The sequence below is a fragment of the Ornithorhynchus anatinus genome, chromosome 7 (genome assembly GCF_004115215.2).
Source record: "Ornithorhynchus anatinus isolate Pmale09 chromosome 7, mOrnAna1.pri.v4, whole genome shotgun sequence".
NCBI classification, from domain to species: domain Eukaryota; kingdom Metazoa; phylum Chordata; class Mammalia; order Monotremata; family Ornithorhynchidae; genus Ornithorhynchus; species Ornithorhynchus anatinus.
The window spans coordinates 1,571,945-1,588,975 of record NC_041734.1 but is presented as its reverse complement, the minus strand read 5'-3'; the positions used below and the strand labels follow the sequence as shown (position 1 = coordinate 1,588,975).

At 59.3% G+C, this 17,031-nt stretch overlaps 1 protein-coding gene across 1 annotated transcript; it reads left to right on the top strand.

Moving 5' to 3' along the window:
* Window positions 1–251: 251 nt before the first annotated feature.
* Window positions 252–17,006, top strand: PI15 (peptidase inhibitor 15). Its single transcript, XM_029068832.2, has 6 exons — window positions 252–497; window positions 2,891–4,594; window positions 11,399–11,517; window positions 12,474–12,606; window positions 12,735–12,850; window positions 16,606–17,006. The coding sequence occupies exons 1-6, from the start codon at window positions 252–254 to the stop codon at window positions 16,739–16,741; spliced, it is 2,454 nt and encodes an 817-aa protein (XP_028924665.1). The 3' UTR covers window positions 16,742–17,006.
* The last annotated feature ends 25 nt before the right edge of the window (window positions 17,007–17,031 follow it).

Here is a 17,031-nt window from a genome sequence, read left to right as displayed (position 1 = left end):
GCGTTCGGCGCACGGCGAAGCAGCGGGGGAGGCCGGGCTCGGGGGTCGGAGGTCGTGGGTTCGAATGCCGGCTCGGCCCCCTTGTCGGCCGTGGGACCGTGGGCGAGTCGCTCGGCCTCGGCGACCTCATCTGTCAAATGGGGATGGAGGCCGGGAGCCCCCCGTGGGACCACCCGCTTCCCCTGGGTCTCCCCCAGCGCTTAGCACAGTGCTGGGCACGTAGGAAGCGCTTCACAGATACCAACATTATCATGATTATCCTGCGCGGAGTAGGCGTCCAGAACAGCGTCCCGCCCGGCGCAGACGCCCAGCACGGTGCTCCGCACCTGGTAGACGCCCAGGCCGGGGCAGTCCCCGGGGCTGACCCCTCCCCCCGGCCCCGCCCGGCCCCTCGGGACGCGCCGCTTTCCGGAGCGGGGGAGACGCCCCCGCCGACAGTATATAAGACGGTCGGTGCCGGAGGCCGCTCCTGCTGCCGCTGCCGACCCCGCTCGGAGGTGAGGGGACCCCCCCCCCCCCGGGGGGCGTCTACTAAGCAACACCTGGGCGCCCGGGACTGTACTGAGCGCCTCGGGAGCCTCCCCGCCACCAAACTGGGGCTGAGCACCGCCCGAAGCGCTCGGGAGCCCGCCAGCCATCCCCGGGGGATTAGGCGCTTCCTAGGTGCTGAGCACTGTACTGAGCGCTCGGGAGAGGGCCAGCGAGCAATCTGGGTGCAGGACGCTGGACTCGGCGCTTAGTAGAGTGCAAGCGACCAGCGCTATTCGTTGAGCGCTTCCTGCGTGCAGAGCACTGTGCTAAGCGCCTGGGAGGGCGCAAGCGATCAATCGAGGGGATTTTTTGAGCGCTGCCCGCGTGCAGAGCACTGTACCGAGCGCTTGGGGGGGGGAGGACAAGCGGTCGGCTATTCTTTGAGCGCTTCCCGCGTGCTGAGCGCTGTACTGAGCGCTTGGGGAGAGGACAAGCGATCAGGGGTATTTTTTGAGCGCTTCCCGCGTGCTGAGCACTGTACTTAAGCGCTTGGGGGGAGGACAAGCGATCGGGTATTTTTTGAGCGCTTCCCGCGTGCTGAGCGCTGTACTGAGCGCTTGGGGAGAGGACAGCGATCAGGGGTATTTTTTGAGCGCTTCCCGTGTGCAGAGCGCTGTACTGAGCCCTTGGGGGAGGACAAGCGATCAGGGGTATGTTTTGAGCGCTTCCAGTGTGCAGAGCACTGTGCTAAGCGCTTTGGCGAGCGGGCGCATTCATTCCTTCGGGTGTATTTATTCGATCGTCTTTATTGAGCGTCTACCGTGTGCAGAGCGCTGTGCTGAGCGCTTTTGCGGGCGAGCACCTTCATTCGTTCGGTTGTGTTTATTTAATCGTCTTTATTGAGAGTCTACTGTGTGCAGAGCACTGTGCTGAGCGCTTTTGCGGGCGAGAACATTCATTCGTTCGGTTGTGTTTATTTAATCGTCTTTATTGAGAGTCTACTGTGTGCAGAGCACTGTGCTGAGCGCTTTTGCGAGGAAGAACATTCATTCAATCACCTTTATTGAGCGCTTACTTTGTGCAGAGCATTCATTCGTTCAATATTGAGCGCTTACTATGTGCAGAGCGCCGTACTAAGCGCCTTGGCGAGCAAGAGCATTCATTCAATAGTATTTATTGAGCGCTTACTATGCGCAGAGCGCACTGTACTAAGCGCCTAGGTGAGCAAGAGCATTCATTCATTCAGCTGTAGCCATTCAATCGTCTTTGAGAGCTTACTGTGTGCAGAGCACTGTGCTGAGCGCTTTCGTGGGCAAGGACGTTCATTCCATCGTCTGTATTAGGCGCTTACTGTGTGCAAAGCGCTGTACTAAGCGCCCTGGTGAGCAAGAGCATTCATTCAGCTGTTTTCATTCGGTCTTTATGGAGAGCTTGCTTTGTGCAGAGCACTGGGCTAAGCGCTTTGGTGAGCAAGGACGCTCATTCCGTCGTATTCATTCAATCGTCTCTGAGCGCTTACTGTGTGCAAAGCACTGTGCTGAGCGCTCTGATGAGCGAGAGCATTCATTCATTCAGCTGCACGCATTCAACCGTCTTTAGGGAGAGCTTACTGCGTGCAGGGCACTGTGCTGAGCGCTTTGGGGAGCATTCATTCAGCTGTATCCATTCAATCGTCCTTAGGGAGAGGTTATTGCGTGCAGAGCACTGTGCTGAGCGCCTTGGGGAGCATTCATTCAGCTGCATCCATTCAGTCGTCTTTCCGGAGAGCGGACTGCGTGCACAGCACTGTGCTGAGCGCTTTGGGGAACAAGAGCATTCATTCATTCAGCTGTATGCATTCAATCGTCTTTAGGGAGAGGTTATTGCGTGCAGAGCACTGTGCGGAGCGCTCTGGTGAGCCTTCATTCAGCTGTATGCATTCAATCTTTCCGGAGAGGTTATTGCGTTGCAGAGCCCTGTGCTGAGCGCTTTAGTGAGCAAGAGCATTCATTCATTCGGCTGTACCCATTCAATCGTCTTTCCGGAGAGCTTATTGCGTGCAGAGCCCTGTGCTGAGCGCTTTAGTGAGCAAGAGCATTCATCCATTCGGCTGTATGCATTCGGTCTTCTTTCCGGAGAGGTTATTGCGTTGCAGAGCACTGTGCTGAGCGCTTTAGTGAGCAAGAGCATTCATTCATTCGGCTGTACCCATTCAATCGTCTTTCCGGAGAGCTTATTGCGTGCAGAGCCCTGTGCTGAGCGCTTTAGTGAGCAAGAGCATTCATCCATTCGGCTGCGTGCAGAGCCCTGTGCGGAGCGCTTTGGTGAGCAGGAACGCCCCTTCGGTCGCATCCGTTCAAGCGGCTTTCTGGCGCTGACCGTGTGCGGGGCGGGGCGCTGCGGTGAGCGCTGGGGTCGGCAGCTCCGTCCCTCCCCTTAGGTGCGCCCGGCGGCGGCGAGGATGCGGGCGGGGGCGGCCCTGCGCGGGACGCTGTGCCTGGCGCTGCTCTGCGCGGCCAACGCGGGAGACAAGCGGCGCTCCGAGCACCAGGCGGACCCCAAAACACCCAAAACCCGGCTGGATTCCGCGGACCGGCTCCCGATCCTGTCCGGTGTGGACGCGGTGGCCCTCAAAACCCGGCTGGATTCCGCGGAGCGGCTCCAGATTCCGTCTGGTGGGGACTTGGTTGCTCCCAAAACCCGGCTAGATTCTGCAGAGCGGCTCCCGATCCTGTCCATTGGGGCGGCGCTGGCCCCCAAAACCCGGGTGGATTCCGCGGAGCGGCTCCCGATCCCGCCCCGAGGGGACGCGGTGGCCCTCAAAACCCGGGTGGATTCCGCGGAGCGGCTCCAGATTCCGTCTGGTGGGGACTTGGTTGCTCCCAAAACCCGGCTAGATTCCGCAGAGCGGCTCCCGATCCTGTCCATTGGGGCGGCGGTGGCCCCCAAAACCCGGCTGGATTCCGCGGAGCGGCTCCCGATCCTGGTGGCCCCCAAAACCCGGCTGCATTCCGCGGAGCGGCTCCCGATCCTGTCCATTGGGGACGCGGTGGCCCCCAAAACCCGGCTGGATCCGTCGGAGCGGCTCCCGATTCCGTCTGGTGGGGACTTGGTTGCTCCCAAAACCCGGCTAGATTCCGCGGAGCGGCTCCCGATTCCGTCTGGTGGGGACGTGGTGGCTCCCAAAACCCGGGTGGATTCCGCGGACCGGCTCCCGATCCTGTCCATTGGGGACGCGGTGGCCTCCAAAACCCGGCTGGATTCCGCGGAGCGGCTCCCGATTCCGTCTGGTGGGGACGTGGTTGCTCCCAAAACCCGGCGGGATCCGTCGGAGCGGCTCCCGATCCCGCCCCGAGGGGACGCGGTGGCCCCCAAAACCCGGCTGGATTCCGCGGAGCGGCTCCAGATTCCGTCCGGTGGGGACGTGGTGGTCCCCAAAACCCGGCCGGATCCGTCGGAGCGGCTCCCGATCCTGTCCCATGGGGACGCGGTGGCCCCCAAAACCCGGCCGGAATCCGCGGAGCGGCTCCCGATTCCGTCTGGCGGGGACGCGGTGGCCCCCAAAACCCGGCTGGATTCCGAGAAGCGGCTCCCCATCCCGTCCGATAGGGATGTGGTTGCCCGAAAACCCCGGCGGGACGGGTCGGAGTGGCTCCCCGTCCCGTCCGACGGGACCGCGGTGGCCCCCCAAACCCGGGTGGATTCCGCGGAGCGGCTCCAGATTCCGTCCGGTGGGGACGTGGTGGTCCCCAAAACCCGGCCGGATCCGTCGGAGCGGCTCCCGATCCTGCCCCGTAGGGACGCGGTGGCCCCCAAAACCCGGGTGGATCCCACGGAGCGGCCCCCGGTCCCGTCCGCTAGGGTCTCCGGGCCGGCGGATACCGCGAAGACCGGGGCGGCCTGTCCGGAGCGGCCCCGGGGGTCCTCGGCCCACCCCGGGACCCGGTCGGAGGGTCCGGAGCGGGTGGGGGCCGGTGGGGCGGCGGGTCCCGCGGCCGCCCGGGAAGCCCGCTCCCATCCCGCGGACCCGCCCCGGCCCCGGCGCAGGCGCTACATCTCTCAGGACGACATGGTCGCCATCCTCGACTACCACAACAAGATCCGGGGCCAGGTCTTCCCTCCCGCCGCCAACATGGAGTACATGGTGAGTGACTGGTCGATCGACCGCCCCCCGTCAATCACCCCCCCCCCCCCCCCCCGTCAATCGCTTCCTGTCTCTCAACCCCCCATCAATCACTTCCTGTCAATCAACCTCCATCAATATCAACCCCGTGTCGATCACTTCCTGACAGTCGGCCCCCGTCAATCAGCCCCTTGTCAATCGCTTCCTGTCGATCAACCCCCCCCCCCCCCCCCCGGGTCAATCGCTTCCTGTCTATCAACCCCCCATCAATCGCTTCCTGTCAATCAACCTCCATCAATCAACCTCCATCAATATCAATCCCGTGTCGATCACTTCCTGACAGTCGGCCCCCCATCAATCAGCCCCCTGTCAATCGCTTCCTGTCTCTCAACCCCCCATCAATCACTTCCTGTCAATCAACCTCCATCAATCAACCTCCATCAATATCAATCCCATGTCGATCACTTCCTGACAGTCGGCCCCCCATCAATCAGCCCCCTGTCAATCGCTTCCTGTCGATCAACCCCCCCCCCAATCAATCGTTTCCTGTCTATCAGCCTCCATCAGTCGGCCTCCATCACTCGACTCCTGTCAGTCACTTCCTGTCACTCACTTCCTGTCAATCAATCCCCTCAATCAACCCCCTGTCCATCACTTCCTGTCGATATCAACCCCCCATCGGTCGCTTCCCGTCAGTCGGCCCCTTGTCAGTCAACCCCTCGTCAGTCACTTCCCGTCAGTCAGCCCCCGGTCAATCACTTCCTGTCGGTCGACCCCTCCGTCGGTCACTTCCCGTCAATCGGCCCCTTGTCAATCAACCCCCCGTCAGTCACTTCCCGTCAATCGGCCCCCGGGCAATCACTACCTGTCAATCAACCCCCCGTCAGTCACTTCCCGTCAATCAGCCCCCCGTCAATCCACCCTCCATCAGTCACTTCCCGTCAATCAGCCCCCCCCGTCAATCCACCCTCCATCAGTCACTTCCCGTCAATCAGCCCCCCCGTCAATCAACCCTCCATCAGTCACTTCCCCTCAATGAGACCCCCCCCCGTCAATCACTTCCTGTCAATCGACCCCCGTCAGTCACTTCCCATCAATCAGCCCCCCCCCCCCACCCGTCAATCACTTCCTGTCAGTAGACTCCCCAGGGTCTGGGTGAGAGGCAACTTCAGTCAGTCAGTCAGTGGTATTTATTGAGTGGTTACTGCGTACAAAGCGCCGTAATGAGCGTTCGGGGGAGCACAATACATCAATCAACAGACACATTGGCTGCCCACGCTCACTCTGTGCTAAGCACTGGGGTAGATCCAGGGCACTCAGTTCAGATACGGGTCCTGGCCCGCACGGTGATGGTAGTCAGGGTATTTAGGTGGCGTCTAGCAGTCGTTCGGACGGTGAGCCCGACGTTGGGCCGGGATTGTCTCTCTCTGTTGCCCAACTGTCCATTCCGAGCGCTTAGTACAGCGCTCTGCACATAGTGAGCGCTCAATAAATGCGATTGAATGGACTGTGAACAAACCACTGAACTGAAACGTACGGGAAAGAAATAGGTGGGGTTTTTAATGGTAACGTTAAGGGCTTGCTACGCGCTAGGCATTAAAAAGAATACGCATGTAATCGGGGTACACGCGACCCTGGGCATCCCCCACGTACCAGGATCCCAGAACAATTCCCGATTCCCAAAGATTGGAAGGTTTCTAGGGATTCGTGCGCGTGCCATGTTTAGCCCGGGCCGGGAATTTCTTCCTCGCTGACCAGCAGCTGTTCTGTTTCTCGGGAAAGGCGGGAAAAGTTGCTTTTTGCCAAATTGATTTCGATAGGGATAGGCGTGTGCGTGTGAGAGGTCCGAGGTGAGGAGCGGGGTCCGTGCGCGTGTGTTTGTGTCTCCTGGGCCATCCCAGCGCTTAGTACGGGGCCTGGCACGTAGTAAGCGCTTAATATCATCATCCTGGAGAAGAGTCGGGGGCATGAGGTGGTCCCCGATGGAGAGGGGAGGGTCGGGGGCGGTTGGAGGGTCCGAGATGGGTCACTGGGGGACGGTCCGGGGTGTTCATTCACTCGGTCGTATTTATTGAGCGCTTCCTGTGTGCAGAGCACTGTACTAAGCGCTTGGGTAAGTCAGAGTTCAGCAACAGAGACAATTCCCGCCCACAACCGTGCTGGGTCACTGGGGGAGTCGGGATGAAAAGGGGAGAGTCAGGAGCTGTAATAATCATAATAATTATGGTGTTTGAGCGCTTACTATGTGCCAGGCGCTGTACTAAGTGCTAGGGTGGGCACGAGGTAATGGGGTCGGACACGGTCCCTGCCCCCCGTGGGGCTCCCGGTCTCCATCCCCATTTTCCAGGCGAGGGAACTGAGGCCCGGAGGAGTGAAGTGAAAAAGAAGACGAGGGCGGAGGCGGGATTAGAACCCAGGACCTTCTGACTCCCAGCCCCGGGCTCTATCCGCTAGGCCACGCCGCTTCTCTGGGGGTGTGGGAGGGTCCGGGCTGGGTCACGGGGGGACAGTCAGGGACGGAGAGGGGAGAGGAAGGGGGGTTGGACAGCCAGGGGTCCAACATCATGTCAGTAGTATTTATTGAGCGCTTACCATGTGCAGAGCACTGTACTAAGCGCTTGGCATGGACAATTCGCAACGACGGGCTCGCGGCCTAAACACCGTGAGGATCACCGGCCCTCCGTCTGCGGAGTGCCGGCCGGGGTGGCGACTGAAAGACGGCTCCCACCCCCTCCCTGAGTCTTGGCCCATCACGGCAGACCCAAGCTGCCCCTCGGCAGTAGACTGGCCGCCCCCCGTGACCCGGGCGAGGGTCAGAACGTGACCCCCCGCCCTCCTTGAGCCTGCCCCCCTTCCGGGGGACCACCATTCCTCTTTTTTATGGTATTTAAGCGCTCGCCACGTAGCAGGCACTCTACTAAGCGCCGGCGGGGAGAGCCAAGCTAACCGGGTGGGACACGGTCCCCCGTCTCACGTGGGGCTCCACCCGCCGGAGCAGAGTCGGTCAATCGTATTTATTGGGCGCTTACTGCGCGCCGGGCGCTGTACTAAGCGCTTGGGAGAGGACGGTAGACCAATAGACGGATACATTCCCTGCCCACAACGAGCTGACGGTCTAGAGGGGGAGACAGAAGTGAATAGAAATAAATAAAAGTACAGACGTGGACGTAAGCGGCGCGGGGCCGGGACGGGGGATGGAAAAAGGGAGCGAGTCGGGGCGACGCGGAAGGGAGCGGGAGGAGAGGAGGGCGCGGTCAGGGAAGGTCTTTTGGAATAATAATAATAATGATGGTATTTATTAAGCGCTTCCTGTGTGCCAGGCACTGCCCTGAACCCGGCAAATCGAGTCGGACACGGTCCCCGTCTGTCCCACCTGGGGCTCGAGGTCTCAATCCCGTTTTACAGATGAGGTAACTGAGGCACAGAGAAGTGACTTGCCCGAGGTCACGCAGCCGACCAGTGGCAAAGCGGTGATTAGAACCCGTGACCTGCTGACTCCCAGGCCCCGGGCTCTACCCGCTAGGCCACACTGGAAGAGATGCCCCTTCGATCCAGAACTCAGTGCTCCAGTAGTTCATGGGCAGAGAATGGGTCTGTTTATTGTTCTATGGGGCTCTCCCAAGCGCTTAGCCCAGTGCTCTGCACACAGTAGGCGCTCATTAAATACGATCGAATCAACGATTGAATAGTACAGCGCTTGGCCCCTAGTAAGCGCTTGAGAAAGCAGCGTGGCGCAGTGGATAGAGCACGGGCCTGGGAGTCGGAAGGTCCTGGGTGCTAATGCCGGCTCCGCCGCTGGCCAGCTGTGTGACTTTGGGCAAGTCACTTCGCTTCTCTGGGCCTCAGTTCCCTCATCTGGTCAAATGGGGATGAAAACTATGAGCCCCACGTGCGACAACCTGATCGCCTTGTATCCCCCAGCGCTTAGAACAGTGCTTCGCACGTAGTAAGCGCTTAACAAATAACCACCGTTATTATTCTATTCCCGGCTCTCCCGCGTGCCCGCCGTGTGACCTTGGGCAGGTCACTTCTCTGGGCCTCGGTGACCTCATCTGGAAAATGGGGGTGAAGGCCGGGAGCCCCACGGGGGACCACCTGACGACCTTGTATCCTCCCCGGCGCTTAGAACAGTGCTCGGCCCATAGGGAGCGCTTCGTAAATACCGTCGTTATGAAATATCATTATTATTAAGGATTTGAAGGGTGGTGGGCTGTGGGATAGGAGGGAGGGCGTTTGGGGCCAAAGGGGGGACGCGGGCGAGTCGGGTCTGGCCCGTCGGCCGAGCGGGGACGCCCGCCACCCCCGGAGGGGAGACGGGGGCGAAGAAGGGGCCACGTCCCTCCCGCGGACGGTCACCTGTTGGCCTCCCCTCGTCGGCCGAACGGAGAGCCCCAGAATTCCGGGGGACCCGGCGTTTCGCCGCGATAATAATAATAAGAGTAATGCTGGTATGTGTTAAGCGCTTACTACGTGCCGAGCACCGTTCTGATCGCTGGGGTAGATACGAGGTCATCAGGTGGTCCCCCGCGGGGCTCCCCGTCTTCATCCCCTTTTTCCAGATGAGGGAACTGAGGCCCAGAGAAGCGAAGGGACTTGCCCGAGGTCACGCAGCAGGCGAGGGATTAGAACCCAGGTCTTCTGACTCCCGGGCCCGGGCTCTAGCCACTAGGCCACGCTGCTTCTCCGGGCCTGGTCCCGCTGACGTTACGATAGGACAGGCCCTCGTGCCACCATTCATTCATTCAGTAGTATTTACTGAGCGCTCACTGTGTGCAGAGTGCTGTACTAAGCGCTTGGAATGGACCATTCGGCAACAGATAGAGACAATCCCTGATCATGACCTAAGAGGGGTTCGGTCTGCCTCCGTGCCCGTCGGTGCGGATCCACCTGTCGAGGATAATTCATTCGGTCAGACCGTTGTATTTATTGAGCGCTTACTGGGTGCAGAACACTGTACTAAGCGCTTGGGAGAGCGCAGTAGAACAATAAAGAGACACGTTCCCGCCCACAGCGCGCTCCCGGTCCAGAGGGGAGAGACAGACACGAATAAAAATAAATAAAACTCCCCTCTGGATCCCCGGGATACACGCTTCCCACGCCCTCCTCCTTGGCTGGGGAGCGTGAGAGGAATTCTAGACTGGCAGCTCGCTGTGGGCAAGGACCGTGTCTGTTTATTGGATCGTCCTCTCCCGAGCGTTTAGTGCAGCGCTCTTCACACAGTAAGCGCTCAGTGAATATCACCGGTGATGACGATGACCTAGCTGTCGTTTATTTCTGGGAATGTCCGTCTGCCCCCCTAGACCGGAAGCTCGCCGTGGGCAGGGACCGCGTCCGTTGATTGTATCGTCCTCTCCCGAGCGTTTAGTACGGCGCTCTGCACCCCGTAAGCGCTCGGTGGATATCACCGGTGATGACGATGACCTGTCATTTATTTCTGGGAACGTCCGTCTCCCCCTCGAGACCGTAAGCTCACTGTGGGCAGGGACCGCGTCCGTTTATTGTTCTAGTGTCCTCTCCCAAGCGCTTAGCGCAGCGCTCTGCGCACGGTAAGCGCTCAGTAAATCCAGCTGAATCGAACGACCGAAGGAATGAATTCAGAAAAGCCCCAACCATGTGTTTCTGATTCATTTACACACTCATCAAAACATGGTTTTGCAAGGGCCATTTGATATCCATGAAGACTTTTGAACCCTGGCTCTCTTTTTTTTTTTATTTTTTAAATAAGCCTTGTTTTTCCTAGAAGGAAGAAACCGGTCCTTGCCAAGCTTAGACAAGCGTGAACTCCCGAAAGGTTGGAGCTCAGCTTGAAGCCGGGTCCCCGGGCGGCCTCGATGACTTGTTTACTTGGCCCTGCGCGTCCTGGACGTGCTCGAAGCCGCCGAGGACCTCCGCTCCGAGGGTGTTGTCCTCAGCTCAGCGCAGACGCCAAAACCCAACTCATCTTCCCTCCCGTTCCTCCTCCTTTATCCTCCTCCTCCCTGTAGCGATCTCCCCTCCTTCTCTCCGTCCGGATGGACACGTCCCTCGCTGACCTCCCCGCCTCCGGCCTCTCCCCTGCCCGGCCCAGACGTCCCCCTGCCGCCCGGCTCATTTTTCCAGCTCGTTATTCGCGGGAGAGACGGCTCGCCCCGGCTTCAGAGCCTTATCGAAGGCCCCGCCTCCTCCCGGAGGCCTTCCCCGCCTGCGCCCTCCTCTCCTCCCGCTCCCTTCCGCGTCGCCCCGACTCGCTCCCTTTCTTCATCCCCCCCCCCCCCGCGCCGCTTAACGTCCACATCCCTCATTTCTTTCTTTCTATCCATGTCTCTTTCCCCCCTCTCTAGACCGTCAGCTCGCTGTGGGCAGGGAATGAGTCTTTTTATACTTCTCCCGCCCTCTCCCACGCGCTTGCACCCAGTAGGCGCTCAGTAAATATGATCGTCCGAATGAATGAGTCCCCGCTCCTCCGGAACCTCCGGCGGCTTCCCGGCCCTCTCCGCGTCGATGAGAAATTCCTCCCGGTCGGCTGCGGGCGCTTCGTCAGCTCTCTTCTCCCACTGTAGCCCGGCTCTCGCTCCTCGAGCCACTCTTTTCCACTCTGCCTCATTCTCGTGGCTGAACCCGAACTCAGACCCCGCTTCCTTTCCGGGACTCCCTCCCCCTTCACGTCCGGCCGGACCGTCCCTCTCTCCCCCTTCGAGGCCTCTTGGAATCCCGCCTCCTCCAAGCCCCCCACCCCCGTGTGGGACGGGGACGCGCCTGGATGATCTTGGATCTCCCCCAGCGCTCAGCACGGTGCCTGGCACGTAGTAAGCGCTTAACAGATGCCACAGTGATTATCGTTGTTAGGTTTGGGACGAGAACCTGGCCAAGTCGGCGGAGGCGTGGGCCGGCTCGTGCATCTGGGACCACGGGCCTTCGTTCCTGCTGAGATTCCTGGGCCAGAACTTGTCCGTGCGGACCGGCAGGTAGGAGACCGTGGCCCCCCGGGTCCGCTTCCTCGTGTGGCCCCCTCCCTCAGGACGGGGCGTACTGGGCGCCGCACCCTGTGCTGAGCCCTGGGGCGAGGCGCGGAACGTGTCTGCTTATGGCGATATTGGACTCTCCCAAGTGCTTAGTACAGTGCTCAGCGCCCGGAAAGTGCTCAGTAAATACTACTGAACGAATGAAAGGATCGGGCATAGCCCTCGACCCCCGCTAGGCCCCTCGGGGGGAGGGGGCAGGGAGAACGAGGACCTGGGTTCTAATCCCGGCTCCGCCACTTGCCTGCCGGGTGACCTCGGGCGAGTCCCTTCACTTCTCCGGGCCTCAGTTCCCTCATCTATCAAACGGGGATGGAGACGGCGAACCCCACGTGGGACCACCCGATTTGCTGGGATCCATCCCAGTGCTCAGTACAGAGCCTGGCACATAGTAAGCGCTTAACAAATACTATTCTTATGATTATCGCCGAACAGAGGAGGGACGCCAGGCCCAGAGAGGTGAAGCCATTTGACCCAGGCCCCGCAGCGGGCCGGAGCTTGGTCACGGGGCAGGCCCGGGCTCGAACCCAGGCCTCCCACCTCCCAGCGGGGACCCTCCCATTTCAGACCCACCCGCCCGGTGCCGGTCCAGTCGGTCATACTTATCGAGCGCTTACCGTCTGTACTAAGCGCTTGGGAGAGTCCAGCTGAACAGTGAGCTGGCCGGGGGGCAGGGAACGCGTCCGTGTGTTGTTCCGGGGTCTTCTCCCGACCGCTTAGCACGGTGCCGTGCGCGCAGCAAGCCCTCGGTAAATACGATGGAGCGAATGAGCAGACAGACGCAGTCCCTGCCCGCCACGAGCTTCGGTCTGGGGGTGCCCGGGCGCCCGCCTCGGTGGGCCGAGTTCCCCTCGGGGCCGGGATTGGCTCAGCCCCCCGTCTCCCCCGTCCCCCCCCCCCAGATATCGCTCCATCCTGCAGCTGGTCAAGCCCTGGTACGACGAGGTGAAGGATTACGTCTTCCCCTACCCGCAGACCTGCTCCCCTCAGTGTCCGCTCCGCTGCTTCGGGCCCGTCTGCACGCACTACACCCAGGTGATTTGGCGGGGGCGGGGGGGTCGCGAGGTGGCCGGGGAGGGGACGGGACCCCCCCCCCCCCCCAAAAAGCGGGCTAGGCCCGTCCGCCGTCGACGGCCACGTTTCCCTCGGTCTCCTCTCTCCAGATGGTCTGGGCCACTTCAAACCGCATCGGCTGCGCGGTGAACACGTGCCAGAGCATGAACGTCTGGGGGGTCGTGTGGCAACGCGCCGTGTACCTCGTCTGCAACTACGCCCCCAAGTAAGTGCCCTCCGCCTCGTCGCTCTCCCGGGCCTGTTTACCGAGCGCTCGCTGGGTGCGGAGCGCTGTACTGAGCGCTTGGGAGAGCTTCTTTGGGCCGCCCGTCTCCCCCTTTCAGACTGCGAGCCCGGCGTCGGGCAGGGATGGTCTCTCTCCGTTGCCCACTTGGACGTCCCAAGCGCTCAGTACAGCGCTCTGCACACGGTAAGCGCTCGGTAAATACGACCGGATGAACGAGAGGACAGCGGAACAGAGGCGGCGGACGCGTTCGCCGCACGCGGCGAGCTTATCCGACCTCAAACGGTAGCTCCGATGCCGGCCGACGGATCCGGGGCTGGGAGTCGGAAGGGCCCGGGTTCTAATCCCCGCTCCGCCGCATGTCTGCCGTGTGACCTTGGGTGAGTCACTTCACTGGGCCTCAGTTCTCTCATCTGGAATAAATGGGGATTAAGACTGTGAGGGGGCCCGTGTCCAACCTGATTAACTTGAATCCACCCCAGTGTTTAGAACGGTGCGTGGCACTTAGTAAGTGCTGAACAAGTACTATCATCATTATGATTAGAGAGCCTTTAGCGTGATTTTTTATTTTGTTCTCATTGTTATTGGTCTTTATTATTGTCGTTGTCCAAACGAGGCAGAAGATTCTGGGTGATTCCGTGGCTTAAATAAGGGAACGTCGTAAATCAGGCGCAGCGTCAGTTTCCGTCACGAGCTTACAGCCTAGAGGGGGAGATGGACGTTAATGTGAATCCATAAGTAATTAATAATATAAAATTTAAAGTGCTTTGGGGGGTGGGCTGACTATCAAATGTCCAAAGGGACAAATACCACAAGAAAAATTATTATTATCGTCGCCTCTCACCCATCAGCAGAACTTGAAGTGATTGCTGCTTAAAAGTCTGCTCAACCCATGGTCTGCCTGCCTGCTTCTGAGCACCGTCATTAGGGGATTTGTTAACGGTGCCAAGCACTGTGATAGATCAATTAATGGGATTTATTGAGCGCTTCCCGTGTGCAGAGCACTGTACTGAGCGCTCCGGAGAGTGCAATATAACAATAAACGGACACATTCCCTGCCCGCAGTGAGTTTACAGTCTAGAAACCGGAGGGTGGATACAAGATAATCAGGTTGGACCCAGTCCCTGTCCCACATGGAGCTCTCGGTCTTCCTCCCCAATTTACAGATGAGGAGGAAACTGAGGCCCAGAGAAGGCAAGTGCCCAGGGTCACACTGCAGGCAACTGGAGGAGCCAGGATTAGAACCCAGGTCCTCTGACGCGCAGGCCCAGGCTCTTAGCACTGGGTCATTAAGCAGTGAAGATGATGGTTGATGTTCCACTCAGATTGGAGCCGGGTTTTTTTCCAGTGGTATTTGTTAAACGCTGAATATAATGATGATGATGGTATTTGTTACGCGCTTACTACGTGCCAAGCACTGTTCTAAACGCCGGGGGAGATACAAGGTCATCGGGTTGTCCCACGTGGGGCTCACGGTCTTCATATCCATTTTACGGACGAGGTAACCGAGGCCCAGAGAAGCGAAGTGACTGGCCCACGGTCGCCCAGCCGACAAGCGGCGGAGCCGGGATTAGAGCCCACGTCCTCTGGCTCCCAAGCCCGGGCTCTTGCCACTGAGCCGCGCTGCTTCTCAATATGTGCCAGGCACTGTTCTAAGCACTGGGGTGGATACGCATCACTGAGGTCAGGCACGATCCCCGTCCCACATGGGTCTCCCAGTTCGAGTAGGATGGAGAACAGGTATCGAACCCCCATTTTACACTTGAGGAAAGTGAGGCACAGAGAAGCAAAGTGACTTCCCCCAGGTCACACAGCAGACTGAGGCACAGAGAAGCAAAGTGACTTTCCGAAGGTCACACGGCAGGCAAGTGGCGGAGCCGGGATAATGATGATAATCATGTTGGTACTTGTTAAGCGCTTCCTATGTGCAGAGCACCGTTCTAAGTGCTGGGGGAGATGCAGGGTCATCAGGTCTTCCTCCCCATTTTCCAGATGAGGTCACTGAGGCACCGAGAAGTGAAGCGACTCGCCCCCAGTCACCCAGCTGACGAGTGGCAGAGCCGGGATTGGAACCCGCGACCCCTGACTCCCAAGCCCGGGCTCTTTCCACTGAGCCGCGCTGCTTCAGAACCCAGGTCCTTCTGATTCCCGCGGGCTCTTTCCACGAGGGCCACCCTGTTTCGGGCAGGGTGCGTGTCCGCTCATTCTGTCGTACTCTCCCAAGTGGCTCAGTACAGTGCTCCGCACATAGTAAGCGCTCAGTAAATACCATTGATTGATTGCTTCACTTACGGAGCCCAGGTGGAAAGGCTGGAAGGAGATAAGTTTTGCCCGGAGCAGGTAGGAAGGCCGTGCCGGGGAAAAGAGCATAAGAAGGGAGGCCTTGTTCCCTCCCAGCGGAGAGCCGGGCTGCCTGGAGATCGACTCGTTTCTTTCCCGAGAGCCAGACTTTGCCCTTTTTTTCCTTAAATGCTGTATGTTGAGCGCTCACTCTGTGCCAGGCACTGTCCTGAGCGGTGGGGTAGTTGAGAAGCAGCGTGGCTTAGGAGTCAGAGGTGGTGGGTTCTAATCCCGGCTCGGCCGCTTGTCAGCTGCCAGAGTCACTTCACTTCTCTGGGCCTCAGTGACCGCATCTGTAAAATGGGGGTGAAGGCCGTGAGCCCCACGTGGGACAACCTGATCGCCTCGTAATCCCCCCCGGCTCTTAGCACGGTGCTCGGCACATACTAAGCGCTTAATAAATACCATTGTTATTCTTATTATTACTAGCTAATCCGGTTGGATAGTTCCTGTCCCACGTGGGGCTCTGTCCTAATCCGTTCATTCGTTCAGTCGTATTTATTGAGCGCTTACTGTGTGCAGAGCGCTGTACAGAGAAGCGGCGTGGCTTAGTGGCAAGAGCCCGGGCTTGGGAGTCAGAGGTCATGGGTTCGAATCCCGGCTCCGCCACTTATCCGCTGTGTGACTTTGGGCAAGTCACTTCACTTCTCTGGGCCTCAGTTACCTCATCCGTGAAAAGGGAGATGAAAAAATGTGAGCTCCACGTGGGACAATCTGATCACAATCTATCCTAGCGCTTAGAACAGTGCTCAGCGCATAGGAAGCGCTTAACAAATAGCAGTATTATTACTAAGCGCGTGGAGAGTACAATCCGGCCCTAAAGAGAGACAATCGCCGCCCACAGTGAGCTCACAGTCTAGAGGGGGGAGGACAGTGTGCAGAGCACTGTACTGAACACTCGGGAGAGGACGATATACAATAAAGAGACAGAATCCCTGCCCCCAACGAGCTCCATTTTCCCTCCGAAGGACCCGAGGCCCAGAGCGGTGAAGCGATTCGCCCAAGGTCACCCAGCGGAGAGGCAGAGCAGGGATGATGACGATGATAATGACGACGGTATTTGTGCTAAGCGCTATTCTAAGCGCCGGGGTAGAGACAAAGTTCTCACGTTGGACGCAGTCCCTGTCCCACGCGGGGCTCACGCTTTTAATCCCCATTTTACAGACGAGGTCGCCGAGGCTCAGAGCAGCAAAGCGACTCGCCCTTGGGCGGACGAGGAGCGGGGATTAGAACTCAGATCCCGCTGACTCCCAGGCCCGGGCGGTACCCACCAGGTCACGCTGAGAACCCAGGTCAACTGACTCCGGCTCTCGCGCTGTCCGTTGGGCCACGCTACCTCCACGGTTGACCCGGGGAGGGGCGGCTGGCGGTAACGACTCCGTCTTCCTCCTTTCTAGGGGCAACTGGATCGGCGAGGCGCCCTATAAAGTCGGGGTGCCGTGCTCTGCCTGCCCCCCGAATTACGGAGCCTCCTGTACTGACAACCTGTGTTTTCCCGGGGTCACTTCAAACTACCTCTACTGGTTCAAATAAACGGACCGTGAGGAAGCTCTCCGGATAAACCGAGCTTGTCCAGTGGAGTTTGCACGTATTATACATACTGTGTGTGTGCCGCGCGCGTGTCGTGTGTGAGGTAACCTCGTTTTTTCCTTTTCTATTCATCTGTATAAATCAGCTCTTGTATCGACCCATTTTCCCCTCCGGGGAGACCCCGGCGCCGTCCGAGATCCCACCCCCGCCGTCGGACCGGAGCGGAAGTCGCTCGCTCGGTGGCTGATTAAAAGGGTGGAAACGGTCACGGGTCCCGTCCGCTTCTTGAAATC

Excerpts from the sequence above, each read along its gene's own strand:
- PI15 (XM_029068832.2), top strand. The coding sequence starts at position 252 with ATGATTATCCTGCGCGGAGTAGGCGTCCAGAACAGCGTCCCGCCCGGC. Across the intron at positions 11,518-12,473 it reads TTGTCCGTGCGGACCGGCAG|ATATCGCTCCATCCTGCAGC; the intron begins GTAGGAGACCGT and ends CCCCCCCCCCAG. Across the intron at positions 12,607-12,734 it reads TCTGCACGCACTACACCCAG|ATGGTCTGGGCCACTTCAAA; the intron begins GTGATTTGGCGG and ends TCCTCTCTCCAG.